We start from the raw sequence: 18410 nt of genomic DNA on the forward strand, positions 1-18410 counted from the left end.
GACGCGTCATGTTTTCTTTCCTTCTGAGGCTGCTGTTGAAAAGGGGGACTGGAAGAAGAATTTGCTCCCCCCACTTTTTGTTGTTTGCGCCGGTGCTGACTGGGTGAGCGGTCAGGTTGTCTCAACCTCCGTTCCTGGAAGCCCCCAAACACGCCGAATTGCTTCCCCCTGTTGGAGCGTTGATGGGATGGGTGAATGCCTTGGGCTTGGCCTATGGCAGGATAAAGACTTTGCAGTGTGTGAGCGGTTTTCTTTTTTATCTAATTCCTCGTTGGTGGTATAGTGGAAGAGGTTACTACCCTTGAACGGAAGGTCCAATATGCGTTCCTGGATATCTGGGTTAAATTTGGTTGCCTGAAGCCAGGCTGTCCTTCTCATGTCCTTGGCGATGCAGATGGCCCAGCCAGAGGTATCAACATGGGCCATGGACTTCATGATGTCCTGCGCAACCAGCTTGGCTTCACCTAGACCCGCCTTAAAGCATGCCTGGCTCTGAACCGAAAGTTCTGGAAGGCAGTTCGCTATTTCCTCCCGCCAAAGCCTCTGGTTAGCGGCTGCCCGCATGGCATCGCATTGGATTGACACAGGTGCAAAGAGGCACTGGAGGTACAGTTTCTTCGCGTACACCTCCAAGATCATCTCCTCCTTGCCTAGCAGCGCTGAGGGCGAGGTGGCCGAGGACGACTGAGGCTTAGAGTAGATTGACGCTGCAGCAATCACTGAAAAAAAGGTTGAGGGTGTGCCGACAGCAAGAGTGGATCCCCCTCTGTCTGTCTATACTTGGCATCGAGGAGCTAATTGACAGGTTAGGCCGAGTGTGGCTTGAGCCAGTCCTTTTTTGCCAAGGCCACGAGGTCTTTCTTAATCAGGATACCCGTTTTGGAAGGGGGTCTTAGGGTCAGGACTTCTACCAAGACTCCCTCTTCGGGTTGCTCTTCCTCGGGTTGAGGAAGGCCCAAATATTCTGCCAAACCTGTCGTGGAAGGCTTTCGCCTCGTCTGTGTCCGCCTGAGTGTCCGGTTGGTCCGGAGCAGGTGGAGGGGTGTTGGGCGCCGTGGGCTGCCATGTGGGGACCGGAGCCGGAGTCTGTTGTGGAACGCCTGATCTGTGGGAGGCAGGGGAGCTGGAATTAAAGGGGCTGGGAGGGGCAGTGGGGGCTGTGCTGGGGCCTGAGGCGCTGGAGCCATGGGAGGAATGACTATGGGCGCTGGTGGTGTGACCGGAGGGAGAAAGTCCTTGACTGCATCCCGCAGGATGGCCCCCATCTGGGAGGTTTGCATCAGCACCAGGAACCTTTCGAAGAACCTGTCTTCGGAGGCTGAAGAGGTGGCAGGCGATATTGACGGAGTGGCTGGGGGCTGCTGGGGCCGGACCGCACTCTGCCTGGGTAGCAGGGGGAACTTGCCCAGCGCCGCTCATGGATAAATCGTCGGCCACGTACGTGGTTGACACCAGTCCCACCTTGAAACTCGTTCAGCCGCCAGCTCTGTTCCTAAAAGTGGCATCGGACGGGGAGCCGTATTGTCTGGCCCGGCAGCCATTTTGTCGAGCTGTGTGCCACGTGCCAAAGTCACGGTGCATGGCTCCCTGGGCCCGGCCTCCTTCACGAATCTTGGTGGTGGAACTAGAGACCTACCCTGCACCTCAGGTCTAGGCCTGGAAAGCGTATTGCCCTCAGCGTTGTCGCTGGTAGTGCCACGTGCAGGCGCCCCCTCGGACACTGAACCGGTACTAGAGCGTAGCCAGTCAGGTGTACATCTGGTAAAAGAACCCTGCGGTCCCTCAGCACTGATTCCGGAAGGATCTGACGACCCCTCAGTCGTGAGGCCAGTAGCTGGACTAGCCTCAGTGTGTGTGCTGGTACCAGAATCCGAGAGGTTCCTCCCGCGCAGGCATTTCCTCGGAAAGGAGTCATCCTTACGGGGTGGAATGGAAAATAGCAGCCCTCCCTTGAGCCTCAATTTCTGTTTGATGAAGTCCTTCAAGTCCTCTGGAGACGATCTTTTGAAGAGCTCCCTCTACCTAGCTAGTCTGTTCTTTAGTGCGCGTGGAGTCAGTGCGTCGCACGCGGTACAACCTACCCAGCCGTGGTCGGGGCCAAGGCAGCAGAGGGAAAGAGCGTGGGGGTCAGATGTAGGGCAGAGCCCCTCGCAGGCTGGACACTTGCTGAAGCCCGCTGATGTCGACATGCGCCGGGGAGGAGCGTGACCCCAGAGGACTAAGTACCTGAATGACAAAGAAAAGACAAAAAGATGGATGAATCCGGGGAAGAGCATGCAGTATTACATGGCAAGGCCAAACCAAGGAGTGGTGGTGAAATCGGCCTGTTCCCGTCTATGCGGAAAAGGAGACTGAGGTGTGGCGCTGATGGGCGGAGTCAGGGTAGCGCAAGCTCCCAGGGCCACACCTATGCGCACCTCTAAATTTAAAGGGGAAGAAGGCTTTTCTGGTGAAAAAGGTTCCGTCTCCCAGTCTCACGTCCCAAGGAAGGGACGCCCTTGCAGTATGGAGGAAAGGGGACGGGACTTAAGAGTACGAAGTGTTAGTTCCTGCGTTCCTGGATTGCGTAGGCTAAGAGTTTTCATATCTGCACACTTCCTAGTTTCGATGATGAGGGTCTGAGTGCCATATCTTGCCGGTTTATGCCAGCGCAGAATGGGGACTACAGGTTATTTCCTCCCTTCTTCATCAATTTTTCCTTCAGCGCTCCACGGAGGACGCTCCCCGTCCATCCACTTGTGGGCCTCTTCCAGAGTGTAAAAAAAAAATGTGTGACCCTTACATATTATTTTGAGCCTTTTCGGATATAGTAGCATATATTTCAAAGTAGACTCCCACAGTCTCTGTTTCACAGTGGCAAATTGCATTCTGGATTTTTGTACTAGGAGGGTATAAATCTGGGTACGCCGTGATTTTTGCCACTGCTCACTGCATCATACGTACCGATCTGAAGAAGTCCAGGATTTTTTCCCGGTCGTCGTAGTTCAGGATCCTTGACATTATGGTACGCGGTGTGGTCCCAGGCGGAGGTTTACGAGGCAAGGATCTGAGCGCCTGCTCAACTGTGAATCCTTGCGTCAGGTTCCCTGGGCCTACTTCTGGTAGGAACATGTTTTCTATGCAATTTGTAGGATGCGCTCCCCTCCTCTCCCTCTGGAAGGCCCATGATCCTGATATTGTTCATCCGAGCCCTGCCCTCTGCATCTTCGATTCTCCCTTCTAAGTTCTTTATTTCCTGTTGCATTATTGAACTCGTTTTCATTGAGTCTTTGAGCTGAGTTGTGTTTGAGTCTAATTGTTTTTCTAGTGAACCCGTACGGTCTGACAATTCCTTTACATCCGGTTGCAAGAGGTTTACGCCAATGCTTAATGCGTCCATTTTGTATTCCAAAGCGGCTTTCAGTTCTGCGATGGCTGGCAGGACCGGCTGTTCATTACCTACGTGTTCCCTGTTGTCCGCCTGTACTTGTGCGGCAGCAGGGGCCTGCGTCATGATGCTTCCTGTATTGGCAAAGCCGTCTAGCGTAGGCTGCTTGAATTTTTTTTTGGTGTCTTAGACGCCATGAGCAGGGTCCCAGGGAGCTACCAATCCTCTCGGGAAAGTTTGTTCCGGGCAACTAATGATATGCGCATTAATGTACTAGGCACCACAATGCACTGTGTAATAACTGACCAGGGCGTGCTTGCCGATGTCTGCCGCAGCTACTTATGTCAGGAGTGCTGTTCGTGGACCGCTGACTATATTGGGCTAATCAGTGCTGCAATCCCCACTGTAGACCAGCTGGTCCTTGCTGTGGTACCCTTTTTCTGATGGCTGGGCACCTTTTAAACTTGTATAATGCCCTTTGTTTTTGGCTCTTCCCTGCGTTGTAACTGCACAGCTCCTATGCATTGCTCGGCTGACCCAAGTGCAGTGTAACATTTAATGTGTGCAAGGAAGGGGGAGCAGGAGCCACCTCGCGCTATCAGGCCTTTGTGCACTGCCCCTTGTATACCAGAAGGTTGTATAGCCTGCCCAGACACATCCGAAATCAGGGAAAAGGAACTTGTTCATAGGGCACTACAGGCCATAACGTCTTTAATTCTATCCCTCCTCCTCACTGCTGCATCACACGCAGTCAGCTTAACTGCATTGGCCTTCTCACTGAGGATATTAAAGGCAACAACATAGCAGCTGGAGGGGCCACAACAACCTGCCAGGATTGTTTCTGCGGTCTCCGTACCGCTTTGTCTTGTCTTGAACTCTCATTCGCAGGGAGACCAGCCCCCCCCCGCAGAGCGTTCAAAACAGACAAGCTACTCGCTAGGAAGCGGCTCACAGTGCGATTCGCGCTCGTTGCCCATTCGCCCAACAGGGCTTCACCAGCTCGGGAAACTGCTCCGGGTCTGCTTCTGCCCAGGTGTGGGCTCCTCCTTCCCAGAACTGGCAACACAGTACCTGGCTCTGTGCTCGCGTGTGCTTACCCAGTCCACACACACGCTGGGGCCGAGATCTTACGGGTAAGTGCCCGTGTCTCCATGCTCTTCTGTGGGTGTCTCGGATTTGCTGGAACCAGCCTGGGGAGGTCTCTTCCTCCACGCCTCCCAACTTCGCTGCGGCGGGTCGCCTCTCCAGTGCCACTTAACCCCTTTATCATCCATGCTCTACAGCATCCCTATTGCGTCCCCTCCGGCGGCCATCTTCTTTGTTCATTCAGGGTACATTCCGAAACTGCTGCCTCGCGTCTTACAATATCCTGTTCATTTTCACCAGGGATGCCAGCAGAATCAAATGCTGCATTGCTTTACACTTCTCAGGTTCACCATTTGGGCATAAAAACTCATCAGTTATATGCCTCTTAGGCTCGGATCAGGTTGGATCTCACGGGAGCTACTAAGAACACGTCCTCACTGCCTGGCAGTTAGCCACGCCCCATGTGATGAGATATATGTGTAGCTTTGTTTGTCCTTGCATATTTGTTTGTGGTTTACAGCTATAAAAAGGCTGCTCTGATAATAAACCGAGTGCATTATTCTGGACACTGACTGTGTGTGTAGTCCTTTTATTCAGAAGAATATTTGCCTTTCTACCAAATATCTTTCAGAAACGAGAGAGACAGACACGTGAACACTACAACACCACACCACAAACCTTTTCCATTTGCTAAAGTATCAGCATGGTGTGTTTGGTTTCACATTTGAATATTTATCTGTCAGGCAAATTAAGGTGTCTAAACTCTATGACCTCAGACTGATTGTCTGAGGTTGAGGATTTAAAGTTTGTCCCTGGTCATGTGACATGTAATTACATGTTAGTTTCATTGGTGGATAAATGGACACTTTGAGGAGGTAGGAGTACCATGTCTGGCATGCCCACATTGGAGCTATTAGAATCATTATTAAGTGTTCTTGGTGCAGCTTGTGGATTACTCTGTTCAAGAGTGGGGTCGGAGGAACAGCGTATGCAAATATTTCCTAACCAACTGATCCACAGTGCAATCCCTTTGGATTGCTTCTGCGTGAAACTGGAGGCGTACCTTTGGGATTTTGTGTTTTCTGTTGGGGCAAACAGTCCTATGTCTGAATGCGCCCATTGTTTAAAAAGGTTGTTTACAATATCTGAGTGTAATTCCCACTCATGATCTGCAGGTTAATTTGTGTTTCTGCTTAGTGTGTCTGTTATGCAGTTGTGTTCACCTGGAACATGTTTTGATTGCAGATCAACTCCTCTCTGGAACCTCCACTTCCATATCCTTTGTGCCAGTGTCGATAGATTTTGGGAATTAGTCCCATCCTGTTTGTTGATATAGAACATGGCTGTTGTGCTGTCTGTTAAGATCAGCACATTCTCCCCCAGTAAGTGAAGTTGGAATGCCTGTTGGCAGCTTTATGAGGGAGGACCACATGGAGGGAGGCAACCCTCAGAGGGGTGACCCAGCGACATCACATGAAACACATATGCCCCTTTCCCTTTTATGGATATCCCCTCCATTTCCCATGCCTTTATGGCATACTGTAGCAGTCCCCTTCAAACACCCATAACACCTACTGATGACATCTTTCAATATTCTGTGAATAGAATGCCAAGGACTGCCAATCATTCCCATGCATATAGAAACACTGCGACAAGGAGGCTGAATGGAGCAATGAGGTTTGGTGAAGCCAAGGATGCGCTCTAATGGTTGCGAGCATGTGATAGGTGCCGGGACATTTAAAAACCCCGACAAGCATGGAGGAGAGAGACGCTGTCTGGATAACCTTTGTCATCTCAGTGCTGAGAGAGGGACTGCAGAGCCTCAGAGAAGACAGTGGAACCTAGAGGCTCGGGAAGACAGCAGAAGGAGGAGGACTGCTGGAGCGGAATTGCCATGTTGAGACCATAGCACAAGAGAAGAGAAGTCTTTCTGGTGGCCACAGGAACTGAGAAGCAGCACTAGTGCTGCCCAAACACGGAGAAGGGCTCAACAGCTGAGCGGGAGCCACAGAGAATATGGAAGCTACTATGTAAAACCGGCAAGTTCTTGATTCAGAAATATGACACTGGTGCGTTGCTTCAGGTTTACTGCGAGAAGACTGGAGAATGCCACACAAAGCCGGTGAGTCCTGAAAAGGGAAGCTGGGACACCGGGGCGCTTCAGCTGTTAGTCTGCATTTTTCTATGATAAGTTAGCATCGGCTAATCCATTCATTCATTTAAGTACAAGCTATGTTTAGCATCAAAGTTTATTTTGAGCTATTATAGATCGACACTTGCTAATAGCCATGTACAAAGAAATATTTAGCTTGTTATATAGTAAAGTGCACATTCTGTGTTTCGAGGCGCTATTGTGATTTGTCCATCATGAATCCGGCTCATGCTGAGCACGGAGAGGGAAATGTGTTTGCAGTCGAACACAGTCTGTGTAGATGTTTCCATAACAAATCTGTCTCTAGGCAGACTGTTAGAAAGCCTTGACTGCTGCTTTGTTTTCGTTTTGCAAGAGAGCCTTTCTGTTTCGATGCGAGAGACAGGAATGTTACACGATATCCTTGCTGTTTTAGAATAGAATATTCTATGAGAACATGTCACTGTGTTCTAGCACAGTACACGATTATGCATTTACTTAGCTATAGAATGCTGGCTGCCAGAATGTTTTCTACGCATGTGATTGTAAAATGCATGCAGATGCCACTATATATAAAACAGTGGATTTCTGTTCTGTTGAGTAGGTTCAGGGTAGCAGGGGGCTGGTTTGGAGCTTGAGTGCTGGGATGCTGTAAGGGATGGGCTTTTGCTCAAGCACTCATTACTAGAGAGTGCTGCTTGTTAGGGATTAGTGATTATTGCCATGCATGAATAAAGATGCATTCTATTTGAAATATCCGATTCCTGTGTCTTTGTCTTCTTCTATTTTTGTTTCCATAGTATATATTTAGTTTCACAAAATGGCGCCCAACGTGGGGCCCTCCCAATGATGATCGAGAACAGTGTCTGGGACTGGAGTACCAGAGCATTCCTGCTTGCCAAGTAGCACGAAAGTTCCTTGGAGCAGCTGCTACTTCTGATCCACTTGTTGGCCAAGATTGTCTCTGCAAGGATTTTAACTGCGTTGGTTGCAGCCATGATGCGGTTTGCATCTTTTTTCGGATGAAGAAATTACCAGGCACAGAAATCGGAGTTTGATGGGAGATCGCACTGACTCTCCTTGCAATTAGGTGAGCATGCTCCTAATTTGTTTGAAATAGGTTTGTTTTGAAAACTTTGAGCTCATATTTTGATAGGCTAGAGAAAAGTTTTGTTTAAAGATGCCTGAAGTTAGTTTGGAAACTCACACATGTTGTGAAGATTTGTTTATTGAGGAAAAACCCACAGTATTAGAAAGTGAACTAATGAGTCCATACCTTAGTGGACTGAGAGCAATAAGGGATAGACTGAGAACTATGTTAGACAACTGGGATGTGGTCCCAGAATCAGTGCACCAGTCAGTGTGAGAGAATTAGGAGATGGGGGTTTACCCAGGAAAAGAAGTTACCTAGGCAGACTCAGTTGTGATAGACACCTTGTCACAAGAACGTTCCATTGACAGCTCAATGGTTCCAGATATTGCCTTGTCAGTGCAACATAAAGTTTCTGTAGGGTTTGCATGTACACCAGAAATATGTCCTATGTCACAGATAGTACCCATTACTGTTGGTCCCTTTTCAGAGAAATGCCACTTGCTGACATCCCATTATGGAGAGAACCTATTGGGAGTGAATGTGTTGAGAGAATTGTACACAGTGATTCAGTGGAGTTCTGATGGTGTATACTTGACAGTATCCTTGCAGAGAAATGCTTCTACACAGTACTTAGCATTTCATTCTGATTTGGTGGGGAAAGGTGCAAAGGAGACAATATATGACAGCAATTGCAACCAACATTTTGCCAGCTTATAGAAAGGGTGACAATGTTTTGCCGTACTTTTTTGCAATTTATTTAGAGGACAAATTGACCATGATTTCTGCTCAAGGAATATACTTTTCTGTTATTGATGCATTGATCTTTGCTAGAATGCCACGAGGATAAACTGATATTACTAGCATTTATAGTAGAGTGCTTAGAGTACAGGTTGATGATTTAGAGTTGCCACAATATTGCACATTGTTACTAGCAGCAACAGACTGCTGTGAAGTATACCAGAATGGCACTTTTAGTTTACTGAAGGATCTTGCAAATGCAGTCGAGAAAGTGTCTTTGAATGAGTACCAGTCTTGTCAACTTGAGGACGCCTATGTAGGGTACCTCTTGTTGAAGGCGGGTATGAGAATAGCTACAGAGTGCTACAGAGGGAATACATGTTGCATCAGCATTGCCATGGGATGCTTACTGTCAGAAAGAGGATTCTTTTGCCACACTTAAAACAGCCTTGTGTTGTGCAGCAATCTTGGAGATTTCGAATTATGTGAAGATGTTTGTTGTGTTTTTATATGTGAAAGATAGATGTGCTTTAGCAGTGCTAGTCCAAGAATATGATGGGAGAGATGATCCATCGGGATATTTTTCCTTTGCAATGGGTCCTGTTGGTCATATGCTACCTGAATGTCTTCGAGCAGTAGCTACAGCAGTTGCATCATGCAGAGAAAGTAAAGGCAAGGTGCTTCACAGAGTTGACATCAGCCCAAATTATGACACTGAATACATCAGCCTGAATTATGACACTCATCAAGGAGAGATAAGAGCCACTGAAGTGAATGAAAAGGCATTTGAATCCAGATATGTCAAAAGGAATAATAACAAAAGTCAAGTTTGCAAGTTTGTAAAGTGTACTGTATGAGAACGTCCTGGCAGTAGAGTATACCAGGCAAAGCCAAGTTTGCAAGTGTGTAAAGTGAATTTGATTTTGAGTCATTTATATAGCGCACATGATGAACCAAATCATATCTGTATGCAGATTGAATCTAAATACACTCAAGTGAACAATGCGAAATATAACATTTCTAACATTAATCCTGAGGATGCTCCGACATTGGAACCATCATACCACAGTTACTTGAACGGATGGGTCTTTAAAAATTTGCAAAAAGAACTGCGGGCGTTAATGGCCCGAATTTCCAATGGAAGCTTGTTCTATAACTTTGTGCCATATTTTGCAAACCTACGATCACTCCTGAATACACAGTTTGAGGGGGGATTTTGCAACAGTTTATCGCAGGACCGCAACTGTCGAGCGGGTTGGTATTGGAGTATTTTAACTGAAACATAGCGGGGAGCTAGCATATTCACAAAAACCAGACAAACAATTTTAAAATCAATACGATCCTTCACCGTAAGCCAGTGCAAAGTTCGGCGCACACATGAAATCGGGGAGGATTTAATTACTCGAAAAATCAGTCTGACAGCCGCATTTTGGGCTTTTTGTAATTTCTGAATTTGTGTGGATGGAATGCCTGCCAACAACACATTACAATAATTTAAGTGCAAGTTCACAAGGGTTCCCACCACCACTGTGTGATATCTGGCCGGGATAAACAGGAGAGTCTGTCTCAGGAGGCGCAAGCTGCTAAAGACCGACTACACCTTAGGGCCTACCTGAGCTTTGCTCCCCAGATCATCCTGCCAAGTACATCGCAACATTTACATTTTTGGGGCTAATGATAGGTGTGAGACCATAAAGCATGGTGACTCTTGGCGCCTACTACCCTACAGGAGGTGTTTTGGGCCGAACAATGCTACCTCTGTTTTTCCAGCATTGAGGAGGAGCCAATTGGAGGACATGCACCCTTTGACTTCTTCCAGGCATTGTTCAGCGGTCTGAAATGTCTAATCCACCTTCCCTATTTTGATGAACACTTGGGTATCATCTGCGTAAGAATGGCATTTCACTTAATGCTTCCCCAATATGTCCATCAATGCCCTAAGATATACATTAAAGAGAAGGGGGACAGCGAGGATCCATGCGGGACACCACAATCCTGTGGGAGGGAGTTTGAAAGAAACCTACCCAGTCGGACTCGTTGTTCCCAGTCTGACAGAAACCAACTCCATGCCCTGTCCGGAATGTTTACGATCTCCCTAAGCGTCCAAGCAGAATACAGAGATCCAACATGACCAGTAGGGATAACCCTCCTTGATCTGCCACTTCAAGGAGGTCATCCACACTCCATCAGTGCCGTCTTAGTTCGAAACCTGGTAGGAAGCCAGACTGAAGTGGGTCCAGCAGGGTGTACCCATCCATATAGTCCTGTAATTTAAGTGAACCACATGAGAAAAGCCTAGCAGGAAAGTACACCAGGCAAAGACAAGGCAGGGAAGTATACCAGGTGTCCTGTGAGGCTGGGTCCCGCATACAAGTTGTTTTGCATCAAAGTTTTGTTGAACAAAGAATCCCAAGGAAGACTCAAGTCCTTAGGATTTTGAATTGTTTGAACAGACCTGGGGAAGGGAGACATTTCCCTAGCAGTGGAGGGCAGCTCCAAGAGGAGGGTGTTATCCTCTTGGGCTATACAAAACGTTGATTGTCTTGTTGATCTGCTGTATTGGTGAAGAAAAACCTGGGGAATGGAGCCATGCCCTGAAACTGTGAACACTAAGCATTGGCAACTGTTGTGATGGAGCTACGCCTTTCTTTTGAACTTGAACATTTGTGCACTTTTAAGGCCAAATACATTACACTTCTCACCTTAGAGCTACTTTTAGAATGTGAGGGCTAGGATAGGATTTTGGACACAGGAAATTTTGCTTCGGACATCCTAACACAGGACATACCCCTTTGGTTGAGGTAGGGAAACACCACCCACATTAGGGCTAGTGAGGCATTTTCCAACCCCTTTTTTATTTTGAATAAATGTTTGTAACCACCATCACAGGTTCTCTGTGTCCGTGTCTCATTCCTGACTCCTCACAGGGTCTTCTATTTTATATACCCTGAAAAGTACCATCTTGGGAACATGCCATAACAACCATGTTTTTTTATATTATGATATTTCAGAAAAAGAGGGGAAAAAGAGCAAAACTAAAGCAGATCGCACACCAGTTTCAGGTGATGTAGACAAATATGTGGAACAAAAGAAACATCTTCAGACCTATTAAAAACTGGGTTAAATGCTATACATGGATGATGCATTTAAATGACTATCAGGTAATTTTACACAAACTAGATGGTAGGAATTCATCAAAGTTCTGGAAACTCCTGAACAGGTCTCCAACGAATAGAAACTATAAGTCTTTGGTCCCCGCTATAGATGAAAAAAACATTTCAAACAGATTTACCAGAATAATATCAATGTGCAGTAGTTTTAAATGTATTTGGTAACATCTTGGAGGTACAAAAAATCCCATAATCCTGGCATACAGCCAGAGTATTGACCTATTAAAGGCCTTTGATAGTGTCAACAGAAATCTTTAATGGTGGAAATTACAGAATGTATCAGTCCCCAAAGGTTTACTAAAGTGGATAATGAGGCTACTGTAATCTAGGTAACCAACCCAACTTTGGGAAGCCTGAAGGGCCTTCCGATTGTAGCCAACAACAAATAACTAACAATTTTCTGGTAGTTCCTACCTTATCTTCACCAGGCCCTTCTGTAAGGTGCAATGAAGAGATGCACTGGACCCTGAAGAGAGTAAGAATCCCCCTGAAACCTCCTAAGCGGCCAGCACAAAATGCTACCCCACTGAGTATGTCCCAGGGAAACCCTTGAGGGGGTAAAAACACTGTGCTGAACTGCTAGGGAACGTGGGTAAGCACTCTCCTTCCCTCCGGAGTTGAATGTCTTAATCTTGCTTTTCCGGTGTCCGGATGTTAATTCCTCTGGACTGCCCAGCTGTAGATGTATTAAATAACAATAATTATTCCCTGGAGGGGCTGATAGTAGAAGGAAAAGCTGGCGCTAAATAATAAATGAATAATTCAACCCCTTACCCAATGTGCTAAGATGACGTGCTATTCAGTTGAAGAGAAAGGGATCCGCGCCCACGGAACCTTTCTGAAGTGAAAGATTTACTAAATGAAAGAATAACAAAGGGAAAGCTGCAAAATATTCCTGCAGATGGTGTTAAGCTGGTAACTGCTAAAGAAATACTAGAAAGGATTCCTAACCTGAATGAAATGAAAGCTTGTACAATTTCAAACCACCTGGGTGAAAAGGATTCTGGGAGTGGTAGTTCCCGTGGTCTATAGGATTGGTGGTTCTTCCACAACAAACGCTGTTTCCTGAATTGACAAACAACAAGGTCTGTAAAAAGTCTACACCCCCACTGATACCGGAGGTACAAGGAAAGACTGAACTCGAAGCCTACCAATGAAATGACGAAATGGACTTGAAAGTGAAAACAGCTGGGTTGCCGGTGCCGAACAAATGAAGGAGAGAAAGATGTCACTGTTAGAAGCACGGGTTCCTTGTAAAGTGAAGAGGGAAATGCAAACAAGTAGATGTTAGATAAAGGTCAGAGGGGGAAGGGAAATATCACGCAATGGTCTAGTAATGCCCTGAAGCACACTCACGGAGCGTCTTGCAGTCTCTAGTAGAGTAGCAACGCGAGGTGCAGTCTGTCTTCTTTTCTTTTAATGTGTTTGCTTTTCCCTTTGTGGGTGTAGCGGCGCTCTCCGGGCACAATGCTGCTTCCGGTAAGGATGCAATTGAGACTGGACTGCTAATGTGTCGTTCCTGCAGTGCCACCTTGGAGAAGGTACGAGTACTTAAACAGTACACTTCACGCGATGTAATGGATGAAACCATTACAGCTACACGCAGACACCAAAATCTGGATAGGACGGTCGGGAAATTATCGGCGTATCAGGCCTGAGGCAGTGGTGCGTATTAGCACCCCTACTCTTTAACCTATACACGGCCGATGGAATTTGAAAATGAGAATGCAGGATCCTTCATAAGATTTGTGAAGGTATAATGTGGAAGAATGTATTACGTCTCCCGATGACCGTGCCAAGCAGTGCCATCAGATTTGAACTGGGGCTCATAGAAGCAATTTGGATCTGGAAAGGGCTTCAATTGAACTTACAGATCTTTGAACCAGTTAGAAACGTGTATTCAATGATTTAAGAACTATTCCACAAAAAAGGGAAATGCCAGAACTGAACAATTTCGATAACGCAAATGATAAAACTTTGCCCAAAGTGGAAGGTTTTATTACAAATCTGATGCTAATAAAAATAAATTGTACGAAAGTGACATGATCTCTACAGTTGTCACACTGAGCAAATGCTACTTGTGTACTCCTAACAGAAACCCTGATAAAGGTTTAAGTATCTGATTAGTTTTCCAACTTTTACAAATAATTGTAATTTTACACATTTAAATTCAATCCTGCTCCAACTCATGTAGTTATGGGCCCGAGAACACAAATCCTGGAGGCACTGCGTTTCTGGAAACTATGTAAACACACAAATATTCATGAGTCATTGAAACTTTTGGTCACACTATGCAGGGAGATCTTAGAGTTGCACAGTTTATATTTTGCCAAACTCACGCACATATATTCAGAAATTGCAGCAGAACAGCTATGGGCACGATTCATGGTGAGTCAACAGACATCCATCTTTTTAACCTTGTGCACATTTTTTAAGAAAGTATATGAAACAATGGAATTGAATGATAATGATTTGTCAAAATTCAACTGTATGTAATCAACATGTGTGATGATCTACACACAATTCTTTATTCAAATGGAAGGACTTTTTTCTTTAAGAATTTACTGTGTAGTTGTAATTAATTGCTCTGTGTACATATTTGCACAAAGATTTATTGATGATTGACTTTTTGTCGAAAACATGTGAAAGTCGTTTTTAAATAAATGTCTTTTTATTTCTTTTAAGTAAATGGGAATACCTCCATTTAACAGAAGCGGAGCAGGTTCGTGCAACAGGAGCAGGTCCGGAGGAGAATGAGGTAAAGTGAGGAGGGACGGAGGAGGATTTCAAGAAAGGCTTGCAATACTCCTTGTTCTACCAACTGTGGAACCAATGTGTCACCTTTCCACCTCCTCTATGCTCTGCCACATGCTTGTACCTCCAACTCAACTCCTGGCATACCCCTTCAGCTCAGGCTGAAATACTCTCTTTTCAACCTTCCAGTTTGTCTCAACATCTTGTCCATCTCTCTCAATCTCCTGCACCCGGCGTCTGAGTGAACCACTCTTTTACTGTGTCACTTCCAACCTCCTCCATGCACTCCCCCCCACCTTCTGTGCAAATGTCAATCGCCATGGTACACCTCCTCCTCCCCTTTAGTTCTCCTTGCAACCATTTTACTTATTATGTTGTTCCTCCACACCACCTCCTTACTCTTCCACCTCAAGCCTCCTCTTTGGCAACCTCTCTGCAATCGCCTTTGCTCCATCACCACCAGCCTCCTGCAAGCCTGCAGCATGCCCAAAAAAGAAAACCCACTCTGCACCACAAAAGGGCCCCCCACTCTGCACCACAAAAGGGCCCCCCACTCTGCACCACAAAAGGGCCCCCCCACTACTCTGCAGCACACAAAAAAACCTCAGCAGCACACCAAAAACCCATTTTTGCCGCGCAAATCCCCCATTCTGCAGCACAAAAGCCCCACTCTGCAGCATACAAAAACCACCCCGCTCTGCAGCACACAAAAAAACACTCTCCAGCAGAAAATCTCCTTTGCACTGATGTTCTTGCAGAGCTGGGTCTTGTATGGGGCTTGGCTGGAATGATCTCACCATGACTGGCTTTGGTCATCAAATGATGAGTCTGAGCGTGCTCAGTGGCAGGAATCCATCCTAGATCAAAGTCCAAAATGTTATCACCACTTAGCTGCTGTTCGAAATCCAAGCCTTTGACTGGAAGCTTTGGCTTCTTGGGAATTTGATGTGGCTCCTGTATGCCCCAGATAAGTACAGAGCCTGGCCTTTGAGGGGAGGGAAAGGTGAAGAACCAATTGTCTTGCCGAGGCTCAGTTGGGAGGTTCTTCCATTCATTTAAATGCAGAAAAGGGTTGCACTTCCTTCTTTCCCACAAAGTATTAAGTGGGTGAGAGGCACGGGTTGCCATGAAGGCCCTGTTTGGGTGTTTGTCAAAGCTCCCAGGGACAGAGAGATACTTTGATCTTTCCTGTAGTCTTACTGTGTCAAAGCCAGCAAATGCGTCCTAGCAGCCTGGTTTAGGTTTTCATTCAGAAGGAAAAGGGAATTGTGAGAGACAGTCATCTTCCTCGTTGGTTGACAAAATCTGAGTAGCTTGGGTTAGGGATGGGTTCCCTGATGTCCTTGTTGTTCTCAAGGAACCATTTCCATACAAATAACTGGGCCGCCCAGATCAATCGTATTAAAGATCTTTTCTATCTACACAGACCGTTATCTAAGCACACTGGCTTCAGAAATAAAGAGTACAGGGGATACCAAATTTGGGGACTCAAGATTTCTTTAAAAGGGTACATTCAAAATCCCTTTGTAAATACAACGGGACCAGGGGAGGGCCATTAGGAAGAAGTTGAGAATTCCCTTCCTTCATCATTGTACTCAACCTTGGTCTAACTAAGAACTCCTGGGTATATATCCTAAGGTCATGGCAATCTTTAACCAATAGAACAGTTCTTTGCAGGAAATACTTTTAGATAATTTCATCAGTTGAAAACAGATTATGGCCGCCTTCACAATTCAGTCTTTTTAACTATTTTATATTAAGGATTTCTTCAGACATCAGGATATTAATCTAGAGGTTATGGAAGTTAGGAGAAATCGATTTTAAAAGAATGTTTCTGGAAATTGAACTATAAACTTATATCAGAGGTTCTTCTGTAAGGATGGTGGAAGAGGACTAAAATGTAATTACTGGGAGAAGATGAAAAGCTACAGTGCGTTGATACTCTAAGCACCTGTGCCCTCACACTTGTCGCTGCTCAACATTTACTTTATCATCATACATTTCTATTTCCTTATTATATTAGCCCCTTTAAAATGGCTTGGTTTTATCCCAAGAAGTGTCTGAGATGTATTGAACCTCCTTTGGCAATGGAACATTTGTTTGGTTTGCGCCATAGCTAAAGATGATACAGAGACCACGTGTCTCCTAAATTAAGTATAATATATAATGTTAAACTTCAATTAGAGCTACAAAGTATTGTTTATGCCAAGCAAACTAGGGTGACTGAGGTATCTGATCATGGCCAGAATCCTATGCTTCTTAAAACACTAATTCTAGCTTGTTTACACAAAGCAAGGAATCAGAAGGGCCAGGTAACTCATTAGGGTAAAAATTGGTACAATCAACAGCAGTGGATGTGCATTTTATAGAGCATTACATTCCCTCTGTTAAAGGATGGACTAAAACGTTTTGCAAATTTGTACTGAACACTGTTCGGTTTGTTTTCTTTTTAAGGTTAATTACTGTTGTTGCTGTAATTGATGGTTCACTTTAATTATGTACCTATGCCATGAATTTTGTTATTTATTTTGTCCATTGCAATTGTTGACCTTTCTGTGTAAATAAGTCTCTGCTTCTAGATCGTGTCCCGCTAACATGGTAGCTTATCCAGTCTCTACGACGTGCATGCTTTGATGCAAGTTAATTAGCAGTGTCAAGATAAACAAGCGGTCTAAACAAAAAATAAGATTGCACTACACTATATTGAAAAGGAAAAGGGGAGGGGTCATTTGCTCCTGTTATCAGGAATCGGCTATTGAGTGTTCTATTGGCATCTGACCATGCATTGACTTGGGGAAGGAAAGTCAATTTTTGCACATTCATTTATTTTTTAGCTGTGTACAAAAAAGTATTGAATTTTAAATGTATATAGAGAGATACTCTGTGCGGCTAAAATGAGACAATACATGTTAAACCGTTACAACATTCAGTATAAACGGTTTCCTACTTCAAGCCACACATGGTCACTAATGTGCATGAATACCAAGACAGGTTTCTTAATTTTGTGAGCTTTATCCTATTAAGAGAAGCATAAACAAGTGATTAATTCCAAGTGATTAATTCCAAGTAATCTAGGACATGACTGCAGGCTCGTACACTTTCAGTGCAGTTGTGGGTTTCACAGACAAACTTGAAGATATGCATGCATCATTAACATTACACAAAACAATAGATCACATTGTCCTCAGATTAGAAAATGTACCTGAGATGGCCAAACAGCTCCTTGAGAACACGGTCCTGGCTCTGCACAGTCTGTACGATTATCTTCACCATTTCTGTACTGTCGCTGTATCCTTGTTCTGCAATTTTATTTACAATGTGCTGTTACATTACTCTGGGAAAGTGCAAACCATATTGCCACACAAACTCGGGACATCAGCAGATAGTGACACACCACCCTATTGTGCCCCCAAGCGTTGTCCACTTCATTAATCATACAATCCCAAACTACTTCATTTGTGCGTTTTCAGTTTGTTGCAAGTGAAAGAATAATGCTTCTTCCTCCTTTGTCAGTTCTAAAATGTGTACCCATGTTCAACTCTAATGTTTATCCACAAATGAAGAGTTTGAATAGCATGCATTAATTACTTGCATGATTACAGTACAATGCAAGGAAAGCTTGCAGATGCCTAAATAGTAAAGCTTTATGTTCATCGAATCCAAAATGAATAGTAGAATAATGGTTTTATAAAAAACAGAAACATGTGATGCCTGAATTGCACACATTGAAACTAAAGGGCAATTTACAGTGCAATTGAATGCACCATTTCGATATATGATCTATGTTATGCATGTATTTGATGTGTGCATTGTTTAAAATAAATGGATTCTACATAATTAAAGAAAAAGCACAAATTCAAATTCACCTTATGTTAGAAACCATTCTTGATAGTTTGTGACGCTTCCGATTTTTGTGACAAGGTCGGAATTCTGACTGTGCCAAGAGATAATGGGACCCCTCTCAACCTGGCGCAAGACACATTATAAGAGTACTTGTTAGAGACCAGTCCTGCCCTAGAGGTGCTGTAAGGGAGTTGCTGGTCTCTGTTCTTTGAATCAGGCACTTGTAGA

The 18410-nt window shown here is 45.0% G+C and overlaps 1 protein-coding gene across 1 annotated transcript in view; it reads right to left on the minus strand.

Moving 5' to 3' along the window:
• LOC138472665 (inhibitor of nuclear factor kappa-B kinase subunit alpha-like) overlaps positions 1–18410 on the minus strand; it is a 1781717-nt gene that overhangs the window by 171541 nt on the left and 1591766 nt on the right. Inside the window, exon 17 of the mRNA XM_069610956.1 lies at positions 17542–17638. Coding sequence (XP_069467057.1) covers positions 17542–17638 — 97 coding nt within the window. The remainder of the gene's footprint in view (positions 1–17541; positions 17639–18410) is intronic.

This window comes from Ambystoma mexicanum, chromosome 8, assembly GCF_040938575.1.
Source record: "Ambystoma mexicanum isolate Mex_15411 chromosome 8, UKY_AmexF1_1, whole genome shotgun sequence".
Classification (NCBI taxonomy): domain Eukaryota; kingdom Metazoa; phylum Chordata; class Amphibia; order Caudata; family Ambystomatidae; genus Ambystoma; species Ambystoma mexicanum.